At 41.0% G+C, this 19,372-nt stretch overlaps 1 protein-coding gene across 1 annotated transcript in view; it reads left to right on the top strand.

Annotated features, from left to right (window-relative positions):
• Positions 1-19,372, top strand: part of trrap (transformation/transcription domain-associated protein) — an 84,115-nt gene that overhangs the window by 41,180 nt on the left and 23,563 nt on the right. Inside the window, exons 45-62 of the mRNA XM_085465773.1 lie at positions 1,003-1,216; positions 1,907-2,035; positions 2,859-3,008; positions 4,114-4,313; positions 4,746-4,867; positions 6,016-6,229; positions 6,365-6,544; positions 6,819-6,965; positions 7,260-7,379; positions 8,783-9,070; positions 9,672-9,809; positions 9,906-10,018; positions 10,489-10,624; positions 12,796-12,987; positions 15,424-15,619; positions 16,325-16,443; positions 16,573-16,719; positions 17,415-17,515. Of these exons, the coding sequence (XP_085321899.1) occupies positions 1,003-1,216; positions 1,907-2,035; positions 2,859-3,008; positions 4,114-4,313; positions 4,746-4,867; positions 6,016-6,229; positions 6,365-6,544; positions 6,819-6,965; positions 7,260-7,379; positions 8,783-9,070; positions 9,672-9,809; positions 9,906-10,018; positions 10,489-10,624; positions 12,796-12,987; positions 15,424-15,619; positions 16,325-16,443; positions 16,573-16,719; positions 17,415-17,515 (2,906 nt within the window). The remainder of the gene's footprint in view (positions 1-1,002; positions 1,217-1,906; positions 2,036-2,858; positions 3,009-4,113; positions 4,314-4,745; positions 4,868-6,015; positions 6,230-6,364; positions 6,545-6,818; positions 6,966-7,259; positions 7,380-8,782; positions 9,071-9,671; positions 9,810-9,905; positions 10,019-10,488; positions 10,625-12,795; positions 12,988-15,423; positions 15,620-16,324; positions 16,444-16,572; positions 16,720-17,414; positions 17,516-19,372) is intronic.

Raw genomic sequence — 19,372 nt, 5'->3', positions numbered from 1 at the left:
TTATTCTCTTTCTTTCTTTTCATCCATGTCTCCTTTCCTCCTCATCTCTCTGGTCTGATTGGGCGTCACTGTTCAGACAAGGTTATCACCACGCGTTGCCAGTTGTCACGTACTGCCCTTGTTCTCTTTTGGGGATCACTTCATCGGCCGCACCCTTTTCTCTCCCTACACACACACATTCACACAAACTCAGTCGGCCCTTCCATATCCCTTTGGGGATTGTCTAACAAACAAGGCCTTCTGTAGGTTTTATGCAGATGTACGCAGGCCCACCCCCTTGGGACCTCGCTCTACCTGCCTAGCTGCCTTACTCAGACTAATGAACAATGCTGTAAATCGGATTACCTTTTATCATCTCATTGTCTCGGCGCAGCAGTGATTAAGAGTCTGGGGGGAGTGGCATGAGGAGGTTGTATTTGGAGTGTAACTTGAGAGACACACAAAACATATACAGTCTCACAGGCATGCCTGCATCTGCATGGTTCCTGCAGCGACAAGTTCCTTTTCTGTTAATGCACTGTCAAATCAATACTACCCTAATATCTAGCAGGAGCCTTATCACCAGAGTCACCTTGTTCATTAGGCAAGATCAGTGCCATGGATCTGTCCCAGATTACCCTCTTGGCCCTGCCATTGTAAACCTTGTTTGCAATTTAGACAAAATTAGGAACTGATGCTGCCCATTGATCTTTGGTTTAACAGCCATCACAATGCCTTGTTTTTGTGTGTGTTTGTGAGCAGTATTGATTTCTGAGTTGAGTGGAATAAAAAAAAAAAACTCGGTTGTTTCATCTGTCTGCAGATGAAATTGCACTATTATCTATATTGCTTTGTTTTAGCATTGGGCGCTTGGCTAAAAAGATACATATCAATAATTTTTTTTTTTTTTTTTTGATATGAGGCTTTTATTGAAAAGTCTAAATGGATTTCTATCTGTTTTAAGAGCAATACCAAAAAAAATGACCTTCCACTTATAATGTCTACTCCTTTTTGACCTCTCAGGAGCAGCCAGCCCAAGCGAACATCTCCAACATCTGCACAGGACTGGAGATTCTCTGCTTCCTGTTGACAGTGCTGCAGCCCCCAGCCGTCCTGGCTCACTTCAAGCCGCTCCAGCGGGGCATCGCTGCGTGCATGACCTGCGGCAATACCAAAGTGCTACGTGCTGTCCACTCCCTTCTTTCTCGTCTCATGAGTATCTTCCCAACTGAGCCTAGTAAGCTGCAATGATTTATTTCTAAATTCTCACTGGAAGCCAGACCAGCTGCACACAGGAAAAAACACTATATATCTGATTCATTTCTGAGAAATCGTCATGCCACACTGTGATAAAATTATAAATAGAAGTGAATTATACTGGCGATATAATTTACAAACTTGCTTCCCCAAAAGGATTAAGTGTTGAGACTCATTGGCATGGGATTTGGGGATTTTACAAACCTAATTATGATACAGCCAACAAAAATTGTTTGCATAATTACAAAAAAAATTATGACTTATAAAAGCTGCAAGTCCTGTATTTTTATTCATAAGACGTGCCATTTCTGTAAGTAATTGTTTAAATTAATGTTTTGTTGTAGTGTTGTAATTGGTTGTGTTTTTAACATATATGTGCAATTTAATGTGATTGATTGTGTGTCATTTTGAAATATGGAGAGATGCTTATGGGAGAATAACTGTCCCGCATCTTTCCATACAAAATGAATAGAGCATCATCTGTTTTAGGTCATTGTATGAATTGTTTTAAAGCACTTTCGACAAAGGCCTAAAGGGGCTTGAAACATAGTGTGATCAATACATTATGATGCTGATTCCTTGCAGCAATATAACTGCGTCACTTTGCACGGCAGTGATTTCGATTTTCAGCTGTTCTTTGTTTGAAACAAACATTGCTGTGTTTTTCTAGGCACATCAAATGTGGCATCTAAGTATGAGGAACTTGAGTGTCTATATGCTGCTGTGGGCAAGGTCATCTACGAGGGGCTTACCAACTATGAAAAAGCAACAACCAACACTAACCCCACGCAGCTCTTTGGTAAGACCAACTCTCACATTTATTTTTTTTCCTCCTTTCTTGCCCTCGGTTACTCTTGTGTTGGTATATACTTAGAAGTGAAAAAAAGTCAATCTCCTACTCTCACTACAGCACCAAGCGGCCCCTCGGTTACTTTTACCAGTTAAGCCATTGAGTGGGCCGTTAAAATGCAAGCCGATGGGCTCTGCTGCTCGGGCTAACATCTGGTCTATTTAAATGGGGGCCACAGTCCAGCGGTTTGGGAAAGATTGTCTTGGGAAGGATTGCTGCTTTCCGCCCCTCTTCCTGTACAAACATTACTGTTATCCACCCAGATGTCAGAGTATTTATAGAAAAAGCTTTCATTGAAGCTTATTTCAAAGAGACTTTGATTTTTTTTTTCTTTTAGATGAAATATGTAGTAGGTTTCAAAATATAGGCCATTCAAGGTGATAAATGGCTATTTGAGAGCAGTCCAAAGGTAATGCTGCTTTATGCAGTTTCCTAAAATTACAGTGGTGGTCAATAAAATAAAAAAAAGCATTCTGTATCCTGCTGTTGCAGTAAAGTCGCAGCGATGTGATGCATCCGTCTGGCCAGGGGGTGACATTTTAACATTTGTCTCCTCTCTGGGGAACAGCAACAAAGAAGAACATTACTCATTCTTATTTCTGCCTCTGTTACACTCTTGAGGGGGGGGAAATATATATATCAAGCTGCGTGAATGAACACAAGCTGACTGCAGGTGTCTGTGTCTGTTACCTCTCCCCAGAGAAGTGAAGCTTCTTGTCAAACTGTTCCATTTCCCATACTTCTTATCCCTCTGCCTTCATTTGTCTTACAGGGACACTGATGATCCTGAAGTCAGCCTGCAGTTACAATGCCAGCTACATTGACCGCCTCATCTCAGTGTTCATGCGCTCACTACAGAAGATGGTGCGGGAACACCTGAGCCCCCAGCAGGCTAACCCAGGGGTGACTGAAACCAGCACAGGTACATAAATACAGTGGAAAGATGTGAGGAAGCCAGTGGCAAATGTAATTTAAAAAGTAATCACATAGGAAAGATGTGCAGTATTTTGAGTTCACAACGTATTAGTCACCATTATTCTCCAAACTTGGCACCAGATAACCACTACTATTTCAGCTGAACTTATTCTACTTGGCTGCAGTTACACCTGGCTGACATTATTGGGGAAGTTTTTGCTCGTACTTTCCCCCAGCCCACGTCCAACAAGGAGCTGACTGTGTGTGAGGTGGACACAACACAGACATGAATGTACACTCGCATCACAGCCTTTCTCAGATTGTTAAAGCTCATATATCCCAGGTGTCTCACCAGTGCCTCTTTCCGTAGAAAGACGGTATCAAAACTTGTATATCAATAGCCCCAGCTGTGTTCTCAATAGCTCTTGTGGTCAGGAGAGATCCTTTGTGCAGATAGTATGCTTTCTCGGGAAATGTTTCTCAGCTCTGGTTCCCAGTCTGTATTGTCTTCTGCTCTTTTTGTATCAACAGATGGTCACCTTGTGCTCTTTTGCTGTGGGGTCTGAAAGGGTAGTCACAGTTTGACACAGAACCTCTTGACAACTTGCCCTTTATATTAATCCGTGAGGGGGGTGAAAGGGAAAAAACACGTGTTTAGGTTTCCTGTTCATTTACTTTTCTGAACTTCAGAAAGTCTGGCAGTGCATAATTCCTGTTGCTACTCTTCAGACAGGAGGTAATGACTGTAAGATACTATCAGTGCTTTAAATGGGTCCCTAATGACTGTATCGGGAAACACAGACATTAACTGTCCACCATGAACAGTTAGTCACTAAGACCAAAGGCCTTCTGACCATTAGGCTTTTTCCTCTAAAGATTATTCACGTTTCAGTAATCTAATAAGCTTAACTGTAGTAGTTCCATCCTGATTGTATTGAAAATGTGAAGTTCTGACTGCTGCCACCATTTAAAAATAGATAAGTCATTTCAATTTATTGAAGGCCAGAAAATTTGCAATAGAAGGAAGATGGATAAATGCACAGATAAATGCATCTGTTCTGTAGTTTGTCTCAGCCCTTCCTTTGAATAATTCCATGTGTTTGCTCTGATAGTGACCAGCGAGCTGATAATGCTCAGTCTTGACCTGGTGAAGACACGATTGTCCGTCATGAGCATGGAAATGAGGAAGAACTTTATCCAGGTCATCCTCACTTCCCTAATTGAGAAGTCTCCCGACCCCAAAATCCTCCGTGCTGTTGTCAAGATCGTGGAAGAGTGGGTGAAAAACAATTCTCCAATGGCTGCCAACCAGGTAAGGAGGAGGGGACTGTTCAGGTGTGAGACAGTAAAACAGTATTAAGTGAGGAAAAAAACAAAAACAAATGTGGTATTCAAGAGATCCTGGCATAATTCCTCTCATGAAAACAGGTGTAAATTAAGAACTGAATCAGCAAAGTTGTGAAAGGTGTGAAACCTTTGGACAAACAACAAGCGAAGCACATTTTCTAAATCTAGTAAGGTTAGCATTAGCATAATACCTACAGAGGACTCTCTGGTCTTCATATTCTTTTAAGCTGAAGAAGAGCAAGCGGTACACAGCTGAGCTAGACAGGTGCAGCTGCGAAAAACAACTGAATAGAGAATAGATTATTTTTCTTTTCTCACACCTTTCTATTTGTCTATTGTTCATAATTTTTTTTTTTTCTTTATCCTACTTTCTACCCGATTCTTCTTTCCCTTTCAGATGCCAAACCTGCGTGAGAAATCCATCTTGCTGGTGAAGATGATGACCTACATAGAGAAGCGTTTCCCTGATGAACTTGAGTTAAACGCCCAGTTCCTGGACCTCGTTAATTACGTCTACAGGTAATTACTGTCATTCATCACATGGCTAAATGGCCACGCCACTGACGCCACACCGCCCTTGCATCCATCTTAACGTGAGAAGTGAAGGTCGGGGGCGGTTGAGGCGGGGAAAAGACACAGAAGGTTGGGTCAGGGGGAAAAAGGAAAATAAAGATGAAGAGGAAGAGCTTGAAGTACCAGAAGTGTACCTTTCCTTTTTTATGACGAAAAGTTAATTATTAACGATGGTAATAATTATAATAAGATTGTTAAACTCAGGAACTGGATGAACTAATTTAGAATCATTGTAGCTGTAAAAAAACAACAAAAAAACAATTAAAAGCTGGAAAATTTAAGATGGCCACGAAAAGATTGACTGATGAAGATTGATAATAGGGTTACAGTACTATCAGTATTCAGCTAGCTGATGACAGGACACCCAGCAGGTGGTGGTCAAAGGCGAGAGACCACCTCTGCCGGCTATTCATCAAACTGTGGCCCTCCTCACCTTTCCATCTTCTACACATACACATTTAATCAGCCCAGTGTATCCGCATCCTGATGCCAAAAGATTTAAAATGAGCAGTAAAGCCATGATGGACAGCAAGTAATGATAATGGAAGGATAAAGCAGCTGTGCCAGCGCAAAGTGTGATTAGGAGGACGGTGTAAATACGAGCAACATGCAGCTGTGGCACCGTGTTATTCTTTTCATCCCACCTACTCTCTCACTGCTTCTGTTTTATGAATCATCGCTTCGGAGCACATTCAGTGCTGTAGAATGACGTGGAAACGATTGCATTTGTTGTTTCAATAGTTAGGTAGGTAATGTTACATCAGTCTTATTGTCAAAGATGCAGACTTTTGCCCAATATTCAGTTTTAACCACACCAAATGTAAGAAATAGTTCAAAAAGTTGTAAAAACAAGAGTATTTTCCAAGTTGCAAATTCCTGCATTGTTTCAGTGGCATATACATGTTTTGCCAACAGCTCTCAGGTGCACGGGGCACCAAGTTTTATCTGTGTGTGCAGTTCTCTGTATTACAAGTTAATGGTGACATTTTCTAACTCGGGCGCTAATCGCCCCACGCCCACACATCCCATTTTTTAAGAACATTTTTGGTAACGGGCATCTCAGATTCTTTCTCACAAAACTTTTGCCCCTTTAGGGATGAGAGCCTTTCAGGAAGCGACATCACATCAAAGTTGGAACCAGCCTTCCTTTCAGGGCTTCGCTGCAGTCAGCCAATGATCAGAGCCAAGTTTTTTGAGGTGTTTGATGCCTCTATGAAGCGGCGCGTCTATGAGAGGCTACTGTACATCTGCTGCTCTCAGAACTGGGAGGCCATGGGCAGCCATTTCTGGATCAAACAGTGCATAGAGGTAAGCAGTGGGTCTCGGGTCTTTCTGCAGGCTTCGTAAGGTTTTTATCCTGCGGGCATCTACGTGCTGGTTATCTGCCACCAACCGTCACCAATCTTCTTTTATGTATTTTGCACCTGTTTGTGTATTTGATAGTTGTTACTGGCAGTTTGCGAAAGAAACACCATCATTGGCACCAGCTGCCAGGGATCCATGCTGCCATCTATCACAAACGTCATCAACCTGGCTGACAGCCACGACCGCGCCGCCTTTGCCATGGCAACGCACGTCAAGCAGGAGCCTCGCGAAAGGGAAAACACCGAGACCAAGGAGGAGGTGAGATACACAGACAGGCGCACAACGCCTCGCAACGTGTCTCACATAAATTGCCACATTATCCCATTAGGAGTTTTTACATACTGTGGGTCTAAGAAAAGAGTAATGCTGTGCCTCTTTGCTCGTCTTAAAAATTGTCTCTGTTGTCGTCATTCGTCCATTATCAAGAAGCTGTTGATAAAATGGTCTTTCAAAAACAGCCCAACACGAAGACTAAATGTCAAAGCTTGAACAACAATACATGTTTTTCCTCTCCTCATTTACCCCCTGGTAGGATGTAGAAATTGACATAGAATTAGCACCAGGTGACCAGACAGCCATTCCCAAGACTAAGGAGCAAGCAGAGAGAGACACAGGCAACCAACTGCACATGCTCACCAACCGCCATGACAAGTTTCTTGATTCATTACGGGAAGTCAAGGTAAGGCACGCCTTCAGTTTTGACCGGCTGATGAAATGAATTGAACTTTGATAGAGTGTAGGCAAAATTACAGAGATCATCCAAGGTTGACTACTTGCAGTTCAAAAACAATGTTTTATGTATTAAATTAATTATAGTTTCAAAACATTTTCATGTTCCAGTGGCATTATTCATTAACCCCCAAGAAGGATGAAAATGTCAGCAATATTCTTGAGCCCTAAAAGCATGAATTAAGAGTCAGTGCCTTGCAGAATCAGCAGCCAGAAGCTTTCATTTGTCTCTTTTCTGTGTTAGACGGGGGCACTTTTAAACGCCTTGGTTCAGCTCTGTCACATCTCCACACCGCTGGCTGAAAGGACCTGGGTCCAGCTTTTCCCTCGCCTCTGGAAGATCCTGTCTGACAGACAGCAGCATGTAAGTATAATTTATTAGCATCTTTCTTCTTCTTCTTTTTTTTTTTTTTTTTGGCTCCCAGAGCAAGAATGGACAAAAACAGTGTGTGACGTGCATGACCAAACCATCCAATATCCTGTGAATAGTCAAGAGAAAGACATGCATGCTGCATTGTGATTTACATGATGATTTCTTTTTAGCTTCAACAATAGCAATATGTACATCCAAAGACATAAAGAAATATTATTTAAATGCTCCCTTAGGCTTGTTGTGTCCGCTATGAAATTCCTTTAAAGGGTTCACATTATTATTAAATGTCAGTAGATGTAAACTGCAGCTCGATTAGCAGGTAGAGACTTAAAACCAACAGATGTTATTTCTAGTTAACGTGTACATTTTCTTTTTGTGGTCATCATATACAAACACATGCCTTTCTGTACTGTTTCAATAACTTGTGCAAACAGGCAGAGTCTTATTTCTGTCTCAAAATAATTAAAAGTGATTCAACTTTTAAACGAGATGCAGTCACTGGTCAGATTCTGAATAATTTATTCCTATGCCAGACCTCAAGCCACAAATACTTAAGTTATTTATTTTGATGCCTGTCTCTGCATTTTATGTAGCGATTATGCCAACTTATGGTAAAAATGGAAAGATTACTGCAATTGAGGCTTTCTATCCCTGGGTTGACTCTTACAAGGGAATGACAGAAAAGTATATTTTCCATCGGAAGGATTTTGATGACACGTTGGCGTTCACCACCAGTCTAATTAAAGTGACCATTAAGGCATAAATTACTCCATGCTGTCATCGGGCAGCGAAAATTGCATTCATTACCAATACATCAGAGTGTGTCAGTCATGATTTTCAGAGCACTAACCCCATGATCATACTCAAGGTCTATTCTGTCCAAATGTGTGAGTCTCTGATTGCAAAGAGTGGTAGCATGCAACTCAAGCTAGCATATCATGCATTTTCACAGATTTTCACATTGTATTGAATAAATATATACCTCCTTCAAAGTTGCATTACTTTAAAAAAGGACAGCTTATAAAAAGAGCTGGACAAAGTGGTTTAATTACTAATGCAGTAACCATGTTTTTGCAGTATTGCAGAAAATACCGTAGATAATGTATGTAAAAGTGCAACATGGTTCACTGATTGGTCTTGACTAACTTGTTGATCATGATGTGGTGTGATACAGAAAAGCAGCATACAGTTGTGTCATTTGTCCCTTGCCATTCCTCTTATGTGTTATCCTCTACCTCTTTTTTCCTGTTTCTGAACAGCACTCTCTTACTGGAAAATGGTATCATGTTGCATCCCGTACATGCAATTCAATGCTTTCGTCAATATGTTGTATCAGAGCACTGCTGCTAAAGTAATACTGGGTAGTTGATGATCTCGCCTTTTCTCCTCTCCAGGCTTTGTCCGGAGAGATGAGTCCTTTCCTTTGTAGTGGCAGCCACCAGGCCCAGAGGGACTGCCAGCCGAGTGCCCTAAACTGCTTTGTGGAAGCCATGTCCCAGTGTGTACCTCCTATCCCCATCCGTCCCTGTGTCCTGAAGTACTTGGGCAAGACTCACAACCTCTGGCTACGTTCCACTCTCATGCTGGAGCAGCAGGCCTTTGAAAAAGGTCTTAGTTTGCACAGTAAACCCAAGCAGAGCACAGAGTTCTATGAACAGGAGAGCATCACGCCACCTCAGCAGGTAATGGGTTTTCATTTAGATTGTGTGTTGACTTTTTAAGGCTTTTTAAACAATCAGGACTCTGTAAGACAAAGAAAAGTCCAATAAAATCAGGAATTCTATTGAGTAAATAAACTCCGATATTGCGAAACACGATCAACGCAACCCTGAAGTCATTGCCATTTTCTCAGCTTTGCAGGCTCTACTACATGTGCTCAAGATATCTGCTCTGCTGGATAAATTGTGCTATAAAGTATATTTCTAACCCAAGCATCTTTTTTGCATTATGGTCTATAATTATGTAGGGTCACAGATATGCAGATATCTCTCTCATAGTCGGTGGACTGATATGAGTCAGGCGTTAAACAAAATAAAATGAACTTGGCTCTTTCATGCTTATTGCTGCTGTTCCTTTCATTAGTGGTTCTTTTCCACAGTGGAGGGTTTAAACATATATTTGTCACGTCACTGCAGCCTCGTCTTTGAAGCTGGAAAATCTCCCTCTTATCCTGTCTGAACTAGACTCATTAGCAAATCTGCTCTCATTAAATTTACAGTTTGATCACTGCAGATGATCCAATTTGTTCTGCTTCTATCCATATTATGTTCTTCTTCCGTATAGGAGATTTTGGACTCTCTGGCAGAGCTCTACTCTCTACTCCAAGAGGAGGACATGTGGGCAGGCCTGTGGCAAAAGAGGTGCAAGTTTCCTGAGACGGCAACAGCCATTGCCTATGAGCAGCATGGCTTCTTTGAACAGGTGAGAGGAAGCTTAAAGTAGACTCACTGAGGTAGTAATTTGTGGTGCTGTTATGCTGTAATGTCTATTTTGTTAACCCAAAACATATATATTCAGGCTCAGGAAAGCTACGAGAAGGCAATGGAGAAGGCTAGAAAAGAGCACGAGAGGAGCAATGTTTCCCCGGCAGTATTCCCAGAGTACCAGCTGTGGGAGGACCACTGGATACGGTAAGATTTATGTTTCTTAAGTCCATACAAGATAGAGTCATGACAAGAAATGACCCTCATGCTTCCCTGCAAATCCAGCTGTCTCTTGTGTTTTTATGTGTGCTTTTTAAAAAATGTGCTGTGAATTTACTTGGTGTTTGCTGCATTTTACAATGAAGATCATTCCTAAAATGAAAAGGACACAGAAATGTGTAACGCTTGGAAAGTATGTTTAGGGTTTTAAATGATACATTGTGACTTTTAAAAAGACTTGTAGAAAACAAAGCAGACATGTTGATTAAGTGAGAGACAGGAAGAAAAAGCGGAGCTGTCGAGGATGTGAGTTGCAAAGCAGCCTGTTGATGCTAAAAACATGGCCTTAAAAATGGCATAGCAATGTAGATTGAGCAAATAAAAAAACCTGAAGAAATGTTATCGTCAAGTATAGAAAATGTAATCTTTGCTAAACTTCTCATCTCCTTTGTCTTTAGCTGTTCTAAGGAACTGAACCAGTGGGAACCGCTGACTGAATACGGCCAGTCTAAAGGCCATTCAAACCCTTATCTGGTGCTCGAGTGTGCTTGGAGGGTTTCCAACTGGGCTGCTATGAAGGAGGCTCTGGTGCAGGTGAGGGGTGCACAGTTCCAATATAAAAGTATTTATATATATGTGTGTGTAATTCTTTCTACACACATTCACGTAGATTTCTTCTCTCACTGTCCTCAAAAGGTACCAATAACAGTTTCACAGGAAATAGAAACAGTAACTGCAAGTTGTCACTAACAAAGTCACAGACACAGTGGAGCCTGTAGGCATGAACCCAATGAACCAGACAGACTCCACTAAACTTTTCTTTTTTTTCTTTTTTTCTTTTACTCCTGTTACTAGTGCAGTCCTGGATATTAAACCCAGGCCTCATGTTAGTGTGAGGTAGAGAAACTTGATATTGGTGCTGTCTGACCTCTCTGTAACCTCACACACCCTGGAAGAATAAGAGTGGCGGCCATAAAGCTGTGGAAATGCAGTTAAGCTGTTTAGTCCATGAATTTATTGGCCTCATGTTTTCCTAAAACAAAGTATAGATGGGTGGCGGGTGTGTGATAGTACTTGACATATAACAAATACTCCTACTTTGCTCTTTCAAGGAGACTTGGAACCAATCCATTGAGCAGCTCTGTCCGAAGGTGACATCTAATTAAATTGTCTGGATGCCAACACCAGCTTCACTATATCCCCTCCTTCTTGTTTCATTCTTTTGCCTCCTCTGTTTACTCATTCCTCTTTCTTTTGTCTCATGCCTCCCCAACCTCTCTTCTTTACTTGGTCTTCTTTCTACTATTACTGCCCACCCTACTTTTACTTTCACCCCCATCTCTTCATCCCTCGCTCCATAGCTCTGGCTGCAACAGCTAATATTTACGACAGCTGTGTGTGTGTGAATAATTACCCCAGCATCTGCTGCAGGGTGATTTGTTTTATGGTGGAGGAGAGGAGCAAGGCTTTCAGTTTCCTGCATGCCCACTCCTCACCAGCTCAGAGGCGAAGTCCAAATGTCCCTGCTTTCAATTAAAGCTGGCTCTTGATAAGGGCGGCCCTGTCTCCAGGATATTCATCAAGCGTCACCACCGATAAGTGCGCTTTGACCGATCACTGTAATTTTCTCCAGCATCGGAAGAGCTTTCGCAAATGCACACACCTATACCTCCTCACTCTCTTGCTCTTTTCACTCTATATCCTTTTGGCCTTCTGTCATTCTGTGTCTCTTGCTCACTTATAAACGCACAACAGCAGGCCACAGGTGTGACGTAGGAGCCTCCCTGCGGGTGTTATTTGTTTGATGCTAATGCGGTGAGCTTATTAATCAATAGCAAGGCCCTTTCTGCTTCTTCGCCTCTGTGTCAGGAGTGTCAAATTTATTAGTCATTAGTACAAAAGTTCCGCCGAACCCATTCACAAAATAAATCGCAACCAATATTGTTGTATATTTGTCTAAGTACTAAATTGCACAAGGAAAATGTCACAGGCCCTTTCCCCTCAGATGTTTTCATGTAATTAAAACTGCTACAGCACTGTGAAGAGTGTGCGCTGTTCTACTTGACATTATGGTGACAAATACACACAGGAAAACAAACAGGCAATTCAGTATGAACTCCTCTGGAATTTACCTAAAAGCAGTACATGTGAGAATGTAGATGTTTGCTTAAACCTCCCAACCTAACGCACAAAATTGTCAAAAGTTCATGTGTGAAATTCTTAATTCTTTCAAGCTATTTATATTGCATATGTATATTTATATTTGAAGCATAACGTTGTGCACTTGTTATTCACATAGCCTGTGTTTTACCCGTTGTAAGAAAATGACATTAAAATGAAATTGATACTCACTTTTCACAAGATTTTTTTTATCCTGTGTTTCTCCCTCTATTTTTTTTTATTTTTTTTTTTTGGAAAGAAAAGTAGATTTATTTTCAACATAAAAAAATGCAAGAGAAAGATGTTTCTCATTGTCATTTTCCAGAGATAGTAGATTATAGAATGACGATAAGATGGATTCAAAACACACATTTATGCTGATGAACAAAGGAAACGTATAGATTTTCAACAACCGCACTGTTCTTGTAAATTATCGTGGCAGGTATATGATAGTAAAAGTCCATTGCTGTACGAGACTGATCTCATCTTTTAACTGTTATTGAGCAAAAGTATGCTAATTTGAATCAAAATTGTGATTGTTCTACTAAGTTGCTACCATTAATTTTTGTTTAAATATTTCATTTTCTTACTGTATGAATTTCCAGGTGGAGCTAAGCTGCCCTAAGGAGATGGCTTGGAAGGTGAACATGCACCGTGGCTACCTGGCAATCTGCAACCCAGAGGAGCAGCAGCTCAACTTCATAGAACGGCTGGTGGAGATGGCCTCCAGCCTGGCCATTCGTGAGTGGAGGAGATTGCCTCACATTGTTTCCCATGTGCACACGCCATTGCTTCAGGTCAGTATACCCAACACATAAAGAGTTTGGATTTAGACCCTAAGACATTGTGCTGTTGAGAAATGCTGATAAGCCCCCTCCCCACCTTCTCACTCCATTCTTGTAAAATTGAGACAGATGATTAAAAAAAAAAAATCAAAAACCCTTTAAGCCTCTCTGATTCCACCACAAGAGATTACAATAGACAAGGCAAAGATGAAAAAGGAGAGTGGAAAAAAAGGCGGCAGACTGAGGGACTGAAAATTGAAAAAGGTGGAGAGTGAACAGAATGGAGGAACACGGGGAGAAAGAGTGAAGAATAAAGAGTTAGTTTAGAACGGCTGTAATTACTTCCCTGCCATCAGATACTATTTGATTAAATACCTGCAGCAGAATTACATTTACATGATGAATGGGATAGTCTGAATGAAGGTTAGAAATGGGCCATCAGCTGATATTAACAGATAATTGTGAAAAATATTGTACGGCCTAATTTATTTTGTTTTGGGAGATTTCATTCCGGAATGGGGGGTTAAGTCTTCAGCTTGCTCTGATTTACTACATTTATCTTTTCAAAATGGGTATTTGAATTGTGCAACTATGTTCCTCGTTAGTGTGTGTGTGTGTATTTGTGTTCATGCTCGTGCATGTGCTCGGATATGTGGAGTCCAATTATTTAGCCTAGCCGAGGGAAAACAAGCTATTTATTCCTCTGCCCAGCCAAGCGGCCTGTTGTAAATCTCCATTCCAAACTCTATATCTCAAATTCACGACTCCATGAGCCTTACAGACCAAGAAGCCCAGACTCTGCAAATACAGTGAGGTTCAACTACTATTTGAATCAAGTTATCATCAAATCCCAGCTCTCAGCAGTGGCTGACGATCAATGGATTATCATCCACACTATTGATTACGAGGGCTGGCATTAATATTGATTGATGAGTAGTTATAATAGAATGATTGATTATATGTTCACAATGCTGCTTTGGGCCAATCAATGAGGCCTCTTTTCACAGAATGAGATAGAAGCCCTCGCTTATCATTTTCACATTTTCCCCATCTCCGTGTCTTTTTTTTTTTTTTTTCTTCCCTTTTTTTTCTGGCCACATCCAAGCAGATTAGCTATTGAATAATGTAGGAAGGCATAATGATTTTGCCTGCAAAATAATTTTGTTGCCATGAAAAAAAACTACTGCTGCATTGTACTCAATGTGTTTTGTTCTTGTTCCTGTGACATTTTAACAATCTGCAGTATCACAAGGTTTCTTTGACCAATAACAATTGAGGCATATTGGCCTGAAAGCATTATGTACAAATAAATAGTGTAAAAGTTCATAATGTGATGATATTTGCTACATAAAGAGTGTCACTGTTTTGAGCAGGCATTGCTGTTTTTTTTTTCCCCAAACCTGTAGACCTCGTACTTGACTATGAGTTTCAAGAAAATGACTTGGATGTGGTTAGATTAAGTGATGTTGTTTTGTTTGTTTTTTTTACCTTATCTCTCAATAGACTAACAGTCCTTCATCCTGCTGCATTTTAAATCATCCTTTTTAATCTCCATGCTTTTACATTAGCGTCTCCTTTCCGTTAACACAGCAGTCACGCCATCTTTCTTGCCATCACCCTTCTTGTTCGAGCTATGGCTTCTACTCGTGTCTTTCTGTTAACGAAATTCTAAATGTCAATTTATCGGTGGGTTGATATTACCGACTTAATGATCCATCAGCATCACATTTATAACAGCTAATAAGTGAAATTTAAAAAAATAGGAAAAGACGAGAAAAACTCCCCCGAAACATTCTCTTGACAAGATGGTTATTTATGACAGATGGACAATGTGTATATCTCGCAGAGCAAACTAAGCAAGGAAGTCTGGATGGATGTTTACATTTGTTTAGGTGTGTAGACAAAATATTAACAAGATTAAGATCAGCTGGTGTACGTTCTGGACCAAATCTCTAACGCTGACTGTAGGAGCAGACCTGGCAACACAAAATTTTGACTCGACATCAAAGAAAAAGTTATTGTAAGCAAGACAACCATTTGATATATTTCTGCTACTTCAAATGCTCAAATAAAATTCTACATGTTCAATTTAAAGTGGTAATGTACAGCTCCATCAGTCCTCCCTCACTCAAACCTCTTCTCATTCTATTTGAACCCTCTGCGGTAACCCTACCTCCCTATGGTATCAGAATATGGCGAGGGTTACTTACCCTGATGTCATTGTCCTTGCTAAATAAATAAGAATTGCTTTTCAACTACTTTTAACTTTACTTTCTCATGCAGTCAGCATTTATTTTATCATAAGATAGTAAAAGAAATTCTTATTGAAAGCTTCTTAGTTATAAAACTTTCAGCAGGAATAGTCAAAGAATCAGGCAGGCATGTTTAAGTTTATCATGAATATTGAATCGTAAATACAAAAAAGGTTTAGTTATCATTTCTCTCCAGGCTGCACAGCAGATCATTGAGCTGCAAGAAGCGGCCCAAATTAATGCAGGGCTTCAGACGGCTAACCTCGGCCGCAACACCAGCCTCCACGACATGAAGACTGTGGTGAAAACATGGAGGAACCGACTGCCTATTGTTTCGGACGACCTGTCGCACTGGAGCAGCATATTCATGTGGCGCCAACATCACTACCAAGGTATGACACGTGCTCTAACACAACTGCATCTAAATGCAAGACCATGATATACTGAAACATAAATTTAGCCATTGTACACGTGTTACAGGATGCCACACTCATGCAGACAAACTTTCACATTGCTGCTTTGGTGTCCACTACTTCCATGAAGGGCTCTTCTTTAAAAGGCCATGACGTGCAGAACCCCCTCAGGGTCTCAGTACCTTGCCAAATGTCAGCCCACTAAAGCACTCTCTCTTTCACTGCAGGACACAACACACACACACTCAGACACACATGTTTACCTTGCTCAGTGCTCAGCTCTCTCCCGCAGTGACTTTGAAACCATTCAGAAAGGCAGCCACTGCAAAATGTGATGTCTCAAGCAACTTGAGCTTCAACTCTTACTGAGAGGCACTGAAATAATGATAGCGGTGGTTCTGCAGCACCATGCCAATAAAATCCACTTCATTTATACATGACAGCCTTCAAACTTGAAGTGAAATGGAATTTTCTTGATGAAATTCATCGCCATGGTTCATTTACTGTTCAATACGTTTAGTGTCCCCAGTGCCCTCCCCTGCGTTATGACAGCAGAGCCTTTAGAGTGCTTGAAGTTCCCCACCCTTCAGACTGCCCTAAGCTCCCCTCTTTTAGGTTTCTTTATCAACTTTATCAATTGTGCAGGGGAAAAAAATGCTTCTTTGTCTTTTTGTCTGTCCACAGCCATTGTGACAGCATATGAGACAAACACACAACACGATCCCAACAACAACAACGCCATGTTGGGAGTTCATGCCTCAGCTTCTGCTATCATTCAGTACGGCAAGATAGCTCGCAAACAGGTACTGGTTCAAGCCGACAAACTGACTTCTATTAAAATGAATAAATGCAATCTGTAAAGATCAATGTCACGTTTAGCATCCATCTTTTAAAGAAAAATAATTGTAACCTATCGCACTTTTTTCCCCCAGGGTTTGGTGAATGTGGCTCTGGACATTCTGAGTCGTATCCATACCATCCCCACAGTGCCCATTGTTGACTGTTTCCAGAAGATCAGGCAGCAGGTCAAGTGTTATCTGCAGTTGGCAGGTGTCATGGGCAAGAATGAGTGCATGCAGGTGAGATACAAAGCTCCATGTGTTCTGCTTTCTGCTTCTATATCAAATTGAAGCGACTGCTACCTTCTGCATATATCATTTTCACCTTTCATGGAAGCATTTGACGCGTTAGTAATTTAAGTATTTGGGCTGATATCTGCCAGCAGTAGCTCGAGGCATAGTTAGAGGTACTTTGAGTGGGAGCTATAGAAAGAGCAATAAGTGTTTGCAGTAAAATAATTTCCCTGCTCCACAGGCTCTAGGTGACAAGTTATAGCAGTGAGACTTATAAGAGAGTGTGTAACTCAGGAGCTTGCTCTTAAGCCCATGGAGTGCTCTGATTAATAGAAGTAGTTCAACACACCACAAGTCATTAAAAGTGCCAGTAGACACTCTTCTCTCCCTCTCTCCCTTCTATCTCATCTGTGGTTCTCTCTGTCTATTTCTCCTGCTACACATCGTTTGTCACAGCAGTACATAGGGGACACCTAATCAGAGGCTCACCGTAATGGAAGTTTAGTTCCCTTAACACCTCTACTCTTACTTCTTAATGAACAGTGAGCAGTTTGTTTGTTCTTCACCTGTGATTATGGCTCTGTCTAAAACACAACGTTGCGGCACTTCTTGAGAAATCTTCTGCCTAACGTAGATGAAAATTTACCTGCTGCAGTTTTGTTTTAAGTTTAACTTTTGTTGTTCTGGCGTCTGTCTGTCAGGGTTTAGAAGTGATAGAGTCAACCAACCTGAAGTACTTCACCAAGGAGATGACGGCCGAGTTCTACGCTCTAAAGGGGATGTTCTTGGCTCAAATCAACAAGTACGTTAACCAGATGTTTAGTCTTTGATGGCCTTTCATGCATTGTGCTTTTTTTTTTTTTGCTTTTTTTTTTTTTGTCAACATCCAAGTTTATATTTCTGGCGCTGCCTTCCCTTTATTCATCATCACATTGCCTTGAAACTGTGTCAGTGGTCCCTTGACACTGTGTGGGTGTTTCATCCTGCCAGTACATAGCAGTTATGTTTACTTGGCAATTCTTGCCTCAGAGTAATCCACCTCTAAAGCTCTGTTAGCAGGTAACCCATGTGACATGGCTTAGATGAGATCTTTGCCATCAGGTGTCAGTAATTTGTTTCTCGCTGCAGGGTTTGCCTGTGGAGTGTACAACTGCTCTCTCCATGTATAGCTGGGCCTTGCACACCCACAGCCAGACTCCTTAACATTCCTTCCTCTTCAGCACCAGCTTTTTTTTTTCTTTCTTTCTTTCTTTTTTTTTTGCCTGTCCTTTTGTCATGACATGGCGTCCTGAGGGGTGAAAGACAAATTGAGGAAGGCTTATTAAATGTATATGCAGCTCAATAATTAACTCTAGGCAATTTACAGGAATCTCTGGGATCAGCAAAACTTGCCTCCACCTCAGCAGGGTTTATTGCAATCATTAAGTTTCCCCTGCACCAGGGGAGAATTAACAGCTGAGTGGGGGTGAGGGGTTCAGAGATTCTTATGTGTGTGCGTGTGCATGTGCAACCACATGTGCTAAGGATTTTGGGATCAGTCAATTAAACGGGTGTCAAATATTTGACAGTCTGTTGGGTGACTGTGCTCCTGTTGAGCCGGCTAGCAGAAAGCGTTAATGTACTTTAACACTCACAAAGCGACTGAGGAAACCCCATTAAGTATTACTGGAGGGGCTTCGGCTCTGACTCCCATAGCAATCAAGCTCCCGTTTTTTAATCACATGCCAAATGCCTTTTATAATAACACATTTTAATTGATTGGCTTGGGAGACATTTCACTGCAAGTAAGTGGCAGAGCTGTTTTGGAAGCACTCCTGAAATGGAGGTCCATTCACCAACTTCAGCTCAGTAAGACTTTTTCATTGACAGGCCTGTCTCCTTGTTTTGACTGCAGGGTAGTGCGTCTCGGGGTGCCGCTTGCATCTTATTTATTAATCAGAGACTGAAAGGTGTGTAAAAATTATTCAGACTGCGTGCCAACGGTTAGAAGCTTCTTGGCATGGTGAAAATAGCTGATGATTCAGAATATATTTCCCTGTCAGCATAAATGTTGCAGTCAAAACTCGGGTCGGTTGCCAGAGTCTACTTGTCTGTTTCATAGCCTGCTATTTAATAGTTTGTGTATTGAATCTTAAGTGTGTGATTGCTAGACCGCAATACCACAATAGAAGTTGTCAAGAATTTATTAAGATGGAGTGATGGATGGATAGATATGAAGTTATATCTGTACAGTTAGGTTTAAGATATATTACATAATACCATGAGAACAAATAGTTAATATAAGTGCAGACACAGATAAAATGTGGATTTTATTATACCCACACAAAAAAAGCCCCAAAGATGATATCAAGAGTCCGTCATCAAGAAAATAAGCTATTTTAAGAAATAAGTGGCCCCATAAGCAAAAGAGGTCACCTTAACAGAACTATACTGAAAAATAACAATTAACAAAACCATATCCAATAAACTGACCAAGTCAAATGACAAACAACTCCACCAAACTATCTTTTTTTTTTTTTTTTAAATGAAGAGACCAATTCTTTCTCATGTGAATACAGCAGATGGTTCTGTCCATTTGGCTGGCATCTGCATTTAAACCTCTCTTAGCGCCCTATTTTGCTTAAGGAGCCACCGGGAAATTCAATTCAATATAAACCAA

This window comes from Copadichromis virginalis, linkage group LG8 (assembly GCF_057382275.1).
Source record: "Copadichromis virginalis isolate Kocher_CV1m ecotype Utaka linkage group LG8, C_Virginalis_male_GT1.1, whole genome shotgun sequence".
NCBI classification, from domain to species: domain Eukaryota; kingdom Metazoa; phylum Chordata; class Actinopteri; order Cichliformes; family Cichlidae; genus Copadichromis; species Copadichromis virginalis.
Note: the sequence above shows the minus strand (reverse complement) of the source record. Positions and strands in the feature narration are given on the sequence as shown.